The 16074-nt window shown below is 34.4% G+C and overlaps 1 protein-coding gene across 1 annotated transcript; it reads right to left on the reverse strand.

The window, feature by feature from the left end:
• Positions 1-3080: 3080 nt before the first annotated feature.
• On the reverse strand, positions 3081-15820 carry LOC100370668 (nucleotide exchange factor SIL1-like). The gene is made up of 8 exons (XM_002737081.4): positions 15615-15820; positions 14408-14704; positions 13597-13829; positions 12904-13089; positions 12248-12369; positions 11613-11880; positions 4273-4337; positions 3081-3960 (listed from the first exon to the last, which is right to left on the reverse strand). Exons 2-8 carry the CDS (start codon positions 14691-14693, stop codon positions 3654-3656), a joined length of 1467 nt encoding a protein of 488 aa, XP_002737127.1. The 5' UTR covers positions 14694-14704; positions 15615-15820; the 3' UTR covers positions 3081-3653.
• Positions 15821-16074: the final 254 nt, after the last annotated feature.

Here is a 16074-nt window from a genome sequence, read left to right on the forward strand (position 1 = left end):
ACGTCGACAGCGTAGTAGTTGATAATTCATTCTGGGCATAAACTCTTAGACACAATTCCTCGGGTTTATAGTTCCATGGTTCGACTAATTTCAACTCTGAAAACATCAATATTTCGCTAACGGCTATATGGAACGTTAAACACAATTTAAGGAAGGAATTTTATAAATAACTGACGCCTAGAATTTGATATCGATAATTCATAATGGCTACATATGAAATGATACTTACTGGGAGAATAAGAAACTTTGGTCTTAATATACAAATAGTTGAAAAAATCACGCTACACACGCTCAATGTTGACAGTTTAAGTAGATTGCCAAGGTTACCAAATGATATTACAATGTTCCAATTGACTACGAACTTAACTTACGTATAAACTAATAATTGTAGCAATATATGTACGTCTTATAAGCTATGAAGACATGAATTACAATGGTTGTAATGTGTTCAGAAAAAGTTCATAATACGACACTCATCCGTGAGAACGTAATTGTAATATTTGTACAAGATATTACCCTACTTTTGGCAATATTTAGTTTCTTGGAATCGCATGACTTAAATATCCGTCTGAGGAGATAAAGATAAAGGAAAAGATAAAGATAAAGATAAAGATAAAGATAAAGATGTCATTGTGTGATATTTGGCATCATCTGCATACATTGAGCATACTAAATTGTGACAAAACATCGTCGAGGTCATTGACATATGAACGCAGACGAGGGAACCATGTGAGACCCCGGATCGAACTTTGCAGGATAGTGATGTGTAACCATTGATACCCACATTTTGATACGTGTTGTTCAAGTACGACCCCAGCCACGACAGTGTGAATTGTCGTTGAAACCATACGAGCAAAGCCTGTGGGCAAGGAGGGAGTGCGAGACCGAATCGAAATCTTTGCTAAGGTCTTGTACATGCTATCGACTTGTTGTTTTCTGTCGATAGCACGTATAATGAAATTAACATATATTGCCTGTGAGTGTATCTACCCTGTGTGAAAATGTGCTGAGCTTCACCGATATAAGCAACATGCACAAATGGTACCCCATATTATAGTGGATCTAAAAACGTGTTTTTTAACAACAGGTTATGAATGGAATTAAATACCTAGTGAAATGTCAATTTGTTATGCTTAAGTCATCGTCCGATTCATGACCCTACAAACGATGCGATGGCCGATTAAATGAACCTTGGCTGGCAGGATAGTTTTTTTTTCGAAAATTAAATAAAAAAACATGTACTGTTATATATATGTTATTAAAAATGTTTTCTCTGATGCCCGTTTTTCTTCTCTTATAATAAGAGTATAAATATGTGTTTACCAGTAGTATATTGTGTATATAAGTACTACACAAGAAGGGTTTACAAACACCTATATTTTTTCTGAAATCATCCAAAAACACAAATGCAAATGGAAATTCACTCCTTCATTTTATGGCAACGTTTCGTCTTGTTGATTTATTTTAAGTCACGCGACCCTAAAAACAAACACAACGCGCAAAAAAAAAAAAAAAAAAAAAATCAGGCGCTTTGCTTCCTACAAATGTATAGGCTTATAAATTGTAAGACATTCCAGATATTTCCCTGCTATGGAAAGACCAGAAAAATGTTTATTTCAATAGGAGATGTACGCCAATTTTCAGTGTACTTCGTTTTATTTATGCAGAAATGAAGGAAATACAGCTCTCTACCTAAACAGTGGGTCCGAGTCGGTGCAGATTGTAAGAGACAGAGTATTTTAAAGGGCGGCAGTCGTCGTGCCGCGTCCTGTTCGATATGGGACTCATAGCGACGTATACAACGCGTGTAAAATACATTGGGTATATTTACATGAAATTCGAACACGCGCTGCGCGACGACCACTGCGCTTTAAATTACCCGGTACTATAATATTTCACTTTATTTGCCACCCGAATAAAACAACTTGTAGCAAGGAATATGCGACTGTTGGCACAGTAGTACTCAGCTGGCTCTGTTTGTTTTCTCCGCTTCGCTCTATTTTTCGGTAGTGAAGAAAACAGACGGAGGCAGCTGGTGTGGCATGGCAGCAGCGCTCCCGCCTGTCCACTGCCCACCGGGCCCGTTACGATACGCCCGGCGGGTAAAATTCCAGTCCGAATGGTAAAATTTAAACTTGCATGCCCGGTGTTATGGTAACATTTTTTCATGGTCTGCTTCAATTGAATTGTGAAGATGCAATTTTACTAAATAATATTATTAATAAAACACCATTTTCATGTGATGGCCTGCTAAACAGGTCACAAACTTAAACAAACTTGAAGAACGCGACATTTTAAAATAGTAAATATAAATTATCCGTTTTGCGTAATGACAGAATGTTGAGGACTTATGTTTAGTTGGAATAGGAACGAAAGTATTTTAAAATAATTTTTAATAGGGTTGATCGAACTGGGAGCATTCCCGGTAGCTATTCTAACTATTTGTTAAACTCTTGCGCGCTTCGGACACGCCCATAATTCAATCTAATTAGGGCGCCATCAATGTTGTAAATCGGCAAATTTGTGTTTTCCCCTTCAAATTGAGCTACATCAGTGGTTTTCAAGAATTAAAATAGCGCTTTATTAATTATATTATGTGCTATATTCTCGAATGTAAACGTCTATTTACTATTAAATGTCATCGAATCTGACTTCGTGACGTCACTGGTCAGAAAGAGTGTCATCCCGCCACATTAAGTGCTTCCTGTCTGCCTTGTATATAGTAACAAGGCCCATGTGGTTTAACCTTAGTAAGGTTTGTCTAAAGGGCGAAATCTGTTAGATCGTATATTTTAGAGCTAACATGAAAATTCCCAGAGAAACCTGATAGTGAGGGCAAGGATCTTAACCCGGGGTTCTAACGTAACATGAATCTCTCAGTATACTGCCATCTATAGGCAATATTAGTATTTCACGAGGGCGCTGTTCAAGAGTTAATGCTAGTACTTGAGAAATGTCTACTTTATACAACAGAAAGCGTATTTTGTGGTTTTTCAGGCTACTGGATGTTCCATACTCCCACAACTCAGCAAGGAGCCATAGAGACCAGAAATATTCTTCATAATATAATATATTATAAATTTACATACAAAAACAATAAGTTTATTACTTCCATGAAATATATACAATCAAAATATATCAATGGACTGCCGCCAAAGACTGAATCCGCTCTCTTTTATTGTTTAATCAATTAAATTGTTTTCTATTTTCTTAAAAAAAAAAAAACACAAAAATCCCATCATATCAAAAAGTTGAAATAAATAAATAGAACAAAAATGTGATGATTTTGTATGCATGAAAAAATTAAAATAATAAAATAACCTAATATATCTATAATTAAATTGACATTTCCATGTTTGACACTTGACAAAATGTAGTCAGAAGAAGTAATATATGCGCATTTAGAATGTGATTACATATCCATAAGTATGTACACTGTTAAAAACGTCTGGATTATTAGACAAGTACAAGTGAATTTCAAATTCCATCAAAATAAAAGATTTCAGCTCAGATGTTCATCTATAATAATAAAAAAAAATATGTAACTATGGCGACATGTGATACAGATCAAAGTTTTCACATGAAATCATGAGACAATTACACATACTGGTGCAAATAAGTGAGTTGGTTCACCACCACACTTGGCATCTATCTTAAAGTTCCGAATGTCCATGCATATGTAGTTCATCTAAAACGTTCACAATCAGGTCCTTAATACCAGTAAAATAAAAATCATCACTATTTTCTGTCACTTCTTCCATCGCTAGTTTCTCATATTCGCTTTGTAATGTTCTTAACTGTTCAATAAGAGATTGATTTGTGTACTCTTTCCTACATGAGTCCAGCATTATTTCCATCGCTTGCAGTACTTTCTCTCTACCGTCATGTTCCGGTACCTGTAAAAGCGTTGGTATCAGCTCACACCAACCTTGTTCTAGCATGGCAGGTAGAAGTAAAACTCTGTAATATAGAGAAATTGAAATATGTGTAACTCACTGCACATTGTACATGCTCATTTCATAACAGTTAAATTTGACTTACTTCAAAACAGTTCATAAAATCCCTGTTAGGGTCATAAAATTGTATTGTCTAAACAATTAATTTCTATTAATAAGAAAGTTACCCAGTCCCAATTTTGCTTAATCAAACAGGCACATTGTTTCAAACAATAACATTTATTTATGGCGCCCTCTACAGTTGTATTCCTTTATTACTTTGTCTTTTCTGTTGTAAGGTCTGTTGATAAAAAGTATAAATATTCATTTAACCTACTCGTTATATTGCCGCATTCTTTCTTGGTTGACGCTGTCATTAATTAAAGAGTCCATCACATTTCTCTGTAACAAAAAAACAAATAAATAATGTCAAATATCTTTTTTTTTAAATAATATTAGTAGACTGAGTCAAACATTTTTTTAACAAGTTAACAGACTTGTTCTGTGTAAAAAAAATATTTTACAAGTTATCAGATCTGTTCCATCTAAACATATTAGAATTTCACAAGTTAACAGACTTGTTCTGTCTACGAAATGTTTTCCTGGTGTTCAATTCACCTTTTTCTGTGCATTATTTTTTCAAATAATCCCAGGTTTGAAATTAGTTGCTGCCATTTATGGCATCTTGAATTTTCACGGTGAATGTTCCGGCGAAGCACTCCGCTATCACCTTGAAGTATTTCATTAGGAATATGTGTATGTGACAATGCCCTCACAGTTTAGAATTAATTTACCAACAGCCAATCATATTGCTTCTTTCTTCAACGCGCTTGGCCAAGCTATCAAATTCATCACGAGATGCCCCACGCGCTCCACTCTGCCATGTATTTCTATGGGCTCTGCGCGAGCTGCTGCGAAGTACCGGTCGAAAAGCCGGTGAAAATGACTAAATTGAGAAAACAGCATGACCTAAACTTTGAAGAAATCCTAAACAACCAAATTTAAATATAAAAAAAAAAAAAAAAAAACCTACCTCTACGTTATCACACTTGCTTCTATGCTATCTATAAAGAGCCATTGCTCGAAACGTCTAGCTATTTTTAATAGTTATTTAGGACTACGATTACCAAATATTATCTTCAATATATCAAATTTAAATATGTTGCATATGTAGGGGTAATCTTGTTACACTGTTCAGAGGTGTCAACGACCATCCCAAAACACCGTTTTCTTAGAATTTATCGGACTTTGTTTTCACCATGATGATTGCCAGGCGGTGAAAATGTCTGACTCAAGAATAAATTTCGCTGCGCACAGTGGAAGCTGTGTTGGCTTGGATGTCAAGGCAATACAGCGACGATATTCATACATCATGCAACTCACTGATATTCAGACTAAAGCTATTCAAACTATACTTAGTGCCGTGTCTGATGTGCTCGTTTTTAGTCGCACTGGAAATAGTAAATCCTTATGTTATTATGCTTTACCGGCATTGCGACTGTCTAGCGTGGTAATAGTGTTGTCACCACTGTTGGGTACTATAGAAGAGTAGGTGTTATACCTCAAAGTTCATGATGTCACTGCAACCATGGAGGAATGCAAAGCTCCAGCCGTTTCTGGCAGTCATTGTAACAAAGCTTTCTATTGGTCGGTAAACTTTCTATCGCACAACCACTTGACATACACGGTTATGAATAGAATTACCGCACGGTGTTGTAGAGGGAGGAATATCCGAACGAAACAACACCGTGCAGGCGGACGATGATTTATGGTGAAAGTGACAGTAATTTGTTGTAGCCAAATCAAAATATAATTAGTTGTTGTATAATTAAAATGAGGGTTGATATCATGAAAGTTGAATTCGTCAGAACCAGAAAGAAAAAAAATATCCCTATGTGACATATAAATAAAAATAATTCATAAACATTTTTATTTGAAAATATTCATCAGTATTAATCACTAACGTGTGAAGGGAATCAAAAGTCAATGTTATAAATGTTATATTGCTTTCTAGCAAAATACTCTATGAAAATCTATAAAGTTGTATTACCATTCCTGACATTTCAGACCATGGTATTGGTAAACAGATAAAACCATGACAAATGATTCTAAAATTGTGATGACATAAAGGTTGCTTCTAACACGAAATGTCACAAAAGTTTGACATGGTGGGACAGAATGTCTTTTATAGATTTTTTTTTATATCCAACTTGTTTTGATTGTTCGTTCTTGATATAATTCCTCCAATTGATTTGTTAGGTTGTTTGCTATACTACTGATATAATTCCTCCAATTGATTTGTTAGGTTGTTTGCTATACTACTGATATAATTCCTCCAATTGATTTGTTAGGTTGTTTGCCATTCTCCTTCCAGAGTTCCTTGCGGTTAGATCACCGAAAGTATCTCTGCCACCACATACCGCCATTTTGTGGTGAAACACCACAAGACTTTTACTACGCGTATCATTTGCGTATTTTTGTTATTAGATGGCTTTCGTGTTGATTTATTCCTACTTGAAAACAAGTTTTAAATTATTTCGTCGATAGCTGATAATGATTTTTTCATAAACACACTGAAAACGGTGAAATAGTTATAATTTACAAAAGAAAATAATTTCATCGCGGAATAACGGTTACTAAGGTGTTACTCGGTTCATCAAGCTGACGGCCCTGTCGATCGCTAGACGAAGACATATTATGAAGAAAGGAAAGCACTTCGTGGTATTGACAGCGAACACGTTCTATTGCCACAGCCAGAATCTACAAACAATGTGCACACTTATGTTGTGTTCGAAAATCGAACACCTGCATTGCAATGTTTTGGTGCGTGTCTTTGAAAGTAGTACCACTGTGACACATCGACCAATCAACGACAAGCATAAGATCACGTGGTGGCAGAGATATATTCGTAATATAACTCTGCCTGGGGAGATTGATTGTTTGCTATACTACTGATATAATTTCGTCCAATTAATTTGTTAGGTTGTTTGCTATACTACTGATATAATTCCTCCAATTGATTTGTTAGGTTGTTTGCTATACTACTGATATAATTTCTCCAATTGATTTGTTAGGTTGTTTGCTATACTACTGATATACATTGACGCTGCAGTTCGGCGTCTTCTACACCGATCTGACGCATATCGCGCAAGGTGTGCCGGGAGTTTGTTCGAAATTTTGAATGTTTCGAAGTCAATCGTCGATTGCCACGTATTTTACGGATATATTAAATCGTTTCAGAGACCTGTTTACTAAATAATAATAAATGAAACTTAGAAAACTTGTAAGAACAAACTGGGCCCAAATTGCCCAAATTGCAATAAGTTTACGCTGCTAGAGTCTGGTTCGGATGGAGTTCTACGCGTGATTTTATTGCGCTCAAGGACGTTCTATTTTCGAACCAGTTGAAACCGGAAATAACGCAACTACTTTCGAACTTCAAACACAAATTTGATTATCGTTATTATATGTTCGTTTCTATTGTTTCAAAGATTGAATTATGTATGACACTAATATTTCACTCTATAAACAATGTTTCACTAAAATATGTGATTCAAAGGCAACCCAAATTGTAAAAAGCAATATCAAGTTCCGCATATAAACACTGTTGTAAAGAGGCGGCGGAGCGGAATTTTAGCCAAAATCGGCTAGTAAGGCGTCATATGACACAGGTTTGTGCTGGGACAGTGCTTCCGGTGACGACACAACAACTGATATAATTTCATCCAATTGATTTGTTAGGTTGTTTGCTATACTACTGATATAATTCCTCCAATTGAGTTGTTAGGTTGTTTGCTATACTACTGATATAATTCCTCCAATTGATTTGTTAGGTTGTTTGCTATACTACTGATATAATTCCTCCAATTGATTTGTTAGGTTGTTTGCTATACTACTGATATAATTCCTACAATTGATTTGTTAGGTTGTTTGCTGAACTACTGATATAATTCCTCCAATTGATTTGTTAGGTTGTTTGCTATACTACTGATATAATTTCTCCAATTGATTTGTTAGGTTGTTTGATATATTACTGGTATAATTCCTCCAATTGATTTCTTAGGTTGTTTGCTATACTACTGGTATAATTCCTCCAATTGATTTGTTAGGTTGTTTGCTATATTACTGGTATAATTCCTCCAATTGATTTCTTAGGTTGTTTGCTATACTACTGGTATAATTCCTCCAATTGATTTGTTAGGTTGTTTGCTATACTACTGATATAATTCCTCCAATTGATTTGTTAGGTTGTTTGCTATACTACTGATATAATTTCTCCAATTGATTTGTTAGGTTGTTTACTATACTACTGATATAATTCCTCCAATTGATTTGTTAGGTTGTTTGCTGAACTACTGATATAATTTCTCCAATTGATTTGTTAGGTTCTTTGCTATACTACTGATATAATTTCTCCAACTGATTTGTTAGGTTCTTTGCTATACTACTGATATAATTCCTCCAATTGATTTGTTAGGTTGTTTGCTATACTACTGATATAATTCCTCCAATTGATTTGTTAGGTTGTTTGCTATACTACTGATATAATTCCTCCAATTGATTTGTTAGGTGGTTTACTATACTACTGATATAATTCCTCCAATTGATTTGTTAGGTTGTTTGCTATACTTCTGATATAATTTCTTCAATTGATTTGTTAGGTTGTTTACTATACTACTGATATAATTCCTCCAATTGATTTGTTAGGTTGTTTGCTATACTTCTGATATAATTTCTTCAATTGATTTGTTAGGTTGTTTACTATACTACTGGTATAATTCCTCCAATTGATTTGTTAGGTTGTTTACTATACTTCTGATATAATTCCTCCAATTGATTTGTTAGGTTGTTTGCTATACTTCTGATATAATTTCTTCAATTGATTTGTTAGGTTGTTTACTATACTACTGGTATAATTCCTCCAATTGATTTGTTAGGTTGTTTACTATACTACTGGTATAATTCCTCCAATTGATTTGTTAGGTTGTTTACTATACTACTGGTATAATTCCTCCAATTGATTTGTTAGGTTGTTTACTATACTGTTTATGTAATTCCTCTAAATGATTTGCTGAGTTTTTGGCTATTCTACTGGTATAATTCCTCAAATAAATTACGGTGTTCTTGTATCTGCATAGTATTAACCACTATCAATTCTGTCACTTCTTACACAAATTCATGTGAATCTCTGATAGAGGTGCACTCAAATCAAATATTGTATTTATTATAATATCACTTATTTGACACATCTGTCATTTACATTAACACTCCTAATGTAATAGATACAGTATTACACACGAGATTATTAAAATATGACTTAAGGTAGTTTGAGTATAGACATATCTATGTCATACACTTCTCATAAAGCAAATATTGTGTAACATTGTGCTTTTTTGCAAAATGTTGAAAAGTAACCATCATTATCATTCATGATATCAAAAAAAAAAACAAATTTAGCCGCAAACTGAAAAGTACTCATCACAGGGATTTTTATAAACAAGGGAACAGGGGCACAGCGCCCTTATGTCATGGCCATGCGCCCCTTTACCCTGGGCAGCAAATCGTCTGGCAACCATAAAATTCTGATTGACCAGGGATCACATGTGGCCACAGTCTTTCTAATAGTAATTTTGGCCCCAAGGAAGCCATAGAATGCCTCATTTTCACTTAGAATTATCAAAAACTCCACACCCTGGTAGGGAGAACCCTATCTCCCCCACTTGGTGGCGCCGCTGAATTACAGTTCTGAGGCTCTTTTTGCATTTTTTTTCTAGAAAAAAACCAGCTCATCACATTAGATTTAATCACTTAGAGTCTTCTATGTTGTTCAATTATGATGTTATGATGTCATTAATTATGACAATTTAAATATAGTAATTAAGTCTAGCTCCAAGTCTAGTGAAAAAGTACTCTATATGTCTGATTTGACTCAAATCTGGTTTTCGCATTTGAATTTATATATAATACAGTTAGTTCACATGTACACTGAAGTCGGCTAAAGCATGTATAAATTATTTATACAATAATACAGTAGGTATTGTATGAGCATGTGCATTGACATTGTAATTTATGTCTGATTGATGCTTTGTGAAATGGAAGGGGGAGCCTTCCTAGCCGATCTCATTATCTCATTTGCGAATTAAATGAGGGGGTGTTTATAAGTTGTTAAAAATGTATTTATAAAAACAAGTCATTGAAAATGATACAGTCCCCGTTAAATTTTTGAAAGTTATCTTTGTGCTTGTCATATTAAAGTGGAGGGGTTGTCACGAGCACAGTCCTTGAAACTTGAGTCCCAAGTGGCGTATACAACAGATTGTTTATTTACATCAAATTAGAACACATGTTGCGTGACGACCCCTCTGGTTTAAGACATAGGAAAGAAAAACATAGATCACAAGTTAAAGCATGTCCAAGTTATCACATTTCAAACAAACAAGATGACCGCCAGTCGGCCATATTTGATCAAATTGCAAATTGAAATGTACATGTATCCATTTATGACATGCTAAATTTCAATGGAAATGATACAGTTGTGACAGAGATATAGTAATATGGCCAAAAATAAAAACAGTCGTTATTCAGCCATCTTTGATCTGATTATGAAACACACTGATATGTATGATGTATGTGTCAAATACAAATGAAAATGGTACATAGGAATAGAAACTGGAAGACATAAAAACATTGACATTTCAAAAAGAAAATGTCAGTTTTGTCAATTAAACCAAATAGAAAATGAAGAGCACTTCCTTCTTAAATGCGGTCTCTATAAAAAAGAAAGAAATGAGCTTCTCAAAAATTTGATGCTACCTCCAAAACTTCCTGACAAAGAAAAAATAGTTGCAATACTAAACAATGGTAGTAAAAAATTAGCTCCTCAAATTGCTAAGTACATAGATGATTGTTTTAAAATCAGGGAGAACAACCTGAAAAAAGTACTACCAGCTGCCTCAAAATGAATAAAAAACATTTACTTTCATTTATTATATTTTATTAATACCTTTGTTTTATACTCTTTTAATCTCATTTAATTTTTTTTTTTTTCATTGCTATACCTTTATTGTATTCTTCAATCAAAGTCCCATAGAGGATACGATAACAATAAAGATGATTATTATTATTACATAAATCTTGGAAATATAGTAATAAGGCCAAAAAGTCAGATGGCTGTCAATCGGCCATCCTTGATCCAATTTTGAAACAAATTGTCATGGACATGTATCATAACATGTATAAAGTATCTGCCAAATTTGAATGTAAACTGACAAAGCATGTCCAAGATACCATATTTAAAAAAACAAAAACAAGATGCCTGATAGTTGGCCATCTTTGATCCAATTGCAAAAGAAATTGTCATGGACATGTATCCTAACATGTATAATCTATGTACCAAGCATGTCCAAAATACAATATTTCCGAAAAACAAGATGGCTGCCAGTCGACCATTTTTAATCGAATCGCTAAACCACTGCATGTGCATATGTCCCACATAAAGTGCTAGGCAAATGCAAAGAATGAATGGAATCGGTCCAAAGGATTCTGAAATATGACTCCAGACGAACGAACGGATGGACAGAGACCGAATTATAAGTCCCCGTTTTCGGACTTCGTCCGAAAGGGGACTAATAATCCGTTCTTTGCTGACGTCAGTGTAGTGGCTTTCAATCTACGTACCTGTTCTGCGAGCAAATCATGTAACAATGTTATGACTTTCAGCTTCAACGGTAACACAGATATATCACTTTGTTTGAACAATGAAGAGAAAATGCTCAGTCCTCCAAGTTGCAAAAATTTGTTCTGCGCATATGGGAATTGCCTGATAAGTGAAGACAACGCATATATTGCTTTTTTCTGCACTCCTATTGGTTGGTTACTAGAGAGTAAATGCAACAGCAGATGTATCGCCCCTCCCTCAACGGCTTGCACTTGAACTTTTGGATTACTGAAAATAAAAATAAACACAAGCTTTTATATCATGGTAAACAATCATATTAAAATCACATATCGGGGTTTCTTCGTGTTTTTTTTTATTATTCATTAAATTATGCATTTATATTTTTCAATTTTTGTTTTTTTCATTCATACATACATTATAATTTTTTTTAATAATTAAAAGGTTAAAAACAAATTTAAATAAAAATTACAAAACAATAAAGAACTGGGAAGTCTCACCCTAGGTTGAAAAGTGTGAACTCGGAATGTTGTCAAAGTAAGGTGCACATAATATTGATTGAAAAATGTTTAAAAAAATATGCAGAGGCTTAAACGCCAACTTCATTTTCCTGATTAAATATGGAACTGTAAATTACCTTTGGACGGCTGATCCTAAAACAAACGCACATTCTCGTCGTATTATTTCTTCAGTATCATTCAATCCTTTAATGATTATTTCTAGTCCACCGATCGTTGCCAAGTCTCTCGCATTGTCAATCTACAATGTAACACATGGTACTTTGAGCAATGAAGTGAAATTACCGGTAGTAACATTTTTATGAAATCAATAATTTTCTAATATATTTTAGTCATAATCAATAAAAAATATTAGATTATTATTAACAAAGATTCATGAGAGAAAAAGAAATCACGTAAAATGCGATTTGATTTCTGGAAATCCTAATTCAAATTAGTGAGACTGGTTGTGTCATTTGTTAAAGTATGTAATACATGTGTTTAGTGATTTTTAATGCAGTGATAATCTCGCTTATTTCTGTTCACGCAATCAAAAGTTTCCAAGTAACCATGTGACACTGTGGGTTAAAACTCCATTTGATTGCTGCACACCGAATGGAAACGCTTTCAAATGCCTGTGAGTGTTCGCTTCTCATAAGATCCACCATCATCGCCTATAACTGTACATGGTTATGACAGTTGCATACCTTTAACTTCTAAATCCTTCACAAGCTACCCCAACCCTAACCCTCTTTCTGTCTGTAGTGCGAAATAAAAATAAATTCAGTCACCATACCTGATGTACATAATACTCCAAATCGTTTAGTATAAGTTGTTTTTCTTCCATGGTAACTCCACTTTGTTGATATTTACTAATTAATCTCATCATAACATCAACGTCACTTTCTACATTATAGTTCATGTCTTCAAAATCTTTCTTCAGTTCTTCATAGCTTCGAAATTTATTTTTTATTTCCTTGTCCTGAAAACATAAATAGTGTGTAGCTGACATCAGTTTTAAAGTTGCATGTAAAAATACAAGCCAGAGTAAAAACTTCATATGAAAATTTCAATATAGCCATGGATTTTAACAGTGGCTCTATAAAATTATCCAGTGTCACACGACCCCCCCCCCCCCCCGACAGATAATAATTGATAATGAATTTATTAGTTTTCTAGTTGTTTAGATTTGTCTTTGTACCAACTGAGAAATGACACTTTTATGCAATTTTACACAGAGATTATAAATTCAGGAGTTGTATTTCAATAACTTTGTTGGCGGGGTTGGGGTGATCATCATGCATTTTTTTATTTTTTGAGAGGCTTATACACAACCAGCATTTGTGCATGATAAAAAGTTGACTAAATATATACCATGGCTGTACGTACTTAAAAAACAGGATTTAAAAAAAAATTAAAAAATAAATAAGGAAACTCCAGGAAACTCAAATCAGCATCCCAAATTACATTAACCATAGTGATGACATACCTTTTCTTTGACATCATCTTCATTTGCTTTAAATTTCTTCAATGCATCCTTCAGTTCTTCTTTGGTAAAGAATTTTTTGTCAGTGTTGATCATACCACTCCGATCTCCTGCCTCCCAGTATTTTAAGTCATCTTTATTCCCTTCATCTTTGTCATCTTCATCCATTAGTTTAGCTTCTTTTATGCCAGTTTGTAAGTTCATCTTGATATGCAACCCAGCGGGGATTGCTTGACCTACAGATATCATATATTCAAATTGGTTATTATTAACATCCAGTGTGAAGCCAGGGCCAAGATCAAGTCTAAGATTCCAACATCAAATTCTGATTCAGTTTCCAAACTCAGATTCTGATTCTAACCCCAGATCCTGATTCTAACCCCAGATTCTGATTATAACCCCAGATTCTAATTCTAACCTCGTATTCTGATTCTAACCCCTTTTTTCGATTCTAACCTCAGATTCTGATCCCAAACTCAAGATTCTGATTCCAAAACCCAGATCCTGATTCTAACCCCAGATTCTGATTCCAACCTCAAATTCTGATTCTAACCCAAGATTCTGATTCCAACCTCAGATTCTGATTCCAACCTCAGAGTCTAATAATAATTCCAACCTCAGATTCTGGTTCTAACCTCAGATTCTGATTCCAAACTCAGATTAAAAAACCCAGATTCTGATTCTAATTCTAACGATTCTAACCTCAGAATTAATCAACACTTGAATTCAGATATACCCCCTGGTACATCTTTTATTCTGAGAATAGACAAACAAGGCGCCCTTGAAAATGCCTCTTACCTTTTGATTTGCTTACCTTCTTTGACAACTTGCCATTCTTTTGTTGGATAAAACACTTCCAATTCCTCTTCTTCTCCATCATGAATAGTAACATGATCATCATCATCATCATCATTATCATCACCTTCAACTATGATAATCGCATTGTGATTTTTCCTTCTTTCACCACCACTACCACTTTCTGGTTTAATCTGTTGCTGTACACTATTCTCTTTATTCTCAGCATGACTTGTAACTTCCGTTAATAAACATACCAAACATAAAACATACAAACTAGACCACAAAATAATACTGAACTTCATTTTCCTATATTCTGCAAGGCGATAAAAATACATCATATGAAGGAAACAATTAATAATTAACAATTCGGTAAACTGAAAGACGGATAATATATACCAGTATGAAATCAGTGCAATAGGCAATTGAAATTCCACTATCTGGCTAACAATATGACAGGTACACGTTTGAGTGAGTCTGTGAAAGAAGTCAGATCTGTCTATCAATATAAGTATTATTTTTCCAGTATGCTTGCATATATTGGTAGCCATTTGTCTGTAGCTTTACTTGTGTTTGTATTTAATCTTTGTAGTGGTAGTTGAGTTGTTTCTGATACATTTGGTGATTTTAAAAAGCCATTGTTTTCACCCATAGACTTGCTTTCACAAACGTGCAATACAAAAATGTACCACAACATCAAATTGTTTTTTACTATTGTAAGTGAGAAATTCAATGCTGGTGGTGATATTAATAAAGGAACAATTCATTTTAACGATAAAATAAAAAAACACAGTTAAAAGAAACACATAAGAGTTAAAACCATATATTGTTACTGATGTACATGTGATAGTACACCTGGTTTCGCCGTAGTTTTTCTTTTTTTTTAATCGTCGACAGGGTTATTCCATCGGGGAGTGATGACACGACCGTGAACGGATGAAATAACCCTACCGGCGAAACCAAGAGAGCTACAGAACTGCTAGACGGATGGTATTACGAGTTTCATCAGAACAATGACAGCTGCAGTTCTGTGGCTCTTGTTGTTGCGCGATCACCCCATGACGGACAATATGTCCTTATCGGCTACAGCGAAACTAAGAGAGCCACAGAACAGCAGATACTATAACCATGGAGTTCCATCAGTTATGCTAGAACCATCATGGCATTACCTGGTGAAACGAATCATGGAATTGTCAATAAAAAAAACAAAAAAAAACGGTACCTACCACCACCGGCTTGACTAGTAACACGTTTAGATCAAGACAGTCTGATTGACCGAGATATACGTTCAACTGAAGTGATCACATGTATTACATTTAAGTCAGGGAAACCCTACCGCTGACTCGTCACAACACAGGAAAGACACGTCAACCTTAAACCATATTGTAGAATCCCAGCTGATTACTCATTCTCACCTTTGACCTGTGTTGACCTTTCGTATCACAGTCTTTCAATGTTAAAAAGAAGAAACTACCGCAATTCGTAACGAATAAATTGTGATGAGAAATAAGCATCACATCATTTGTGGGGAAATCGGAACTGTGGAACAAGAAAAACAGAAATTTAAAACGATTTCGGTAAATGTGTCGCGCCTGGTTGGGTTAATATTATTTATCAATTAAATTGCTTAAATTTATCATCAGTTAATATTGTACAATAAATATTAATATCAAATTATTTATTTTT

The sequence above is a fragment of the Saccoglossus kowalevskii genome, chromosome 10 (assembly GCF_978046115.1).
Source record: "Saccoglossus kowalevskii chromosome 10, keSacKowa6.1, whole genome shotgun sequence".
Lineage (NCBI taxonomy): Eukaryota > Metazoa > Hemichordata > Enteropneusta > Harrimaniidae > Saccoglossus > Saccoglossus kowalevskii.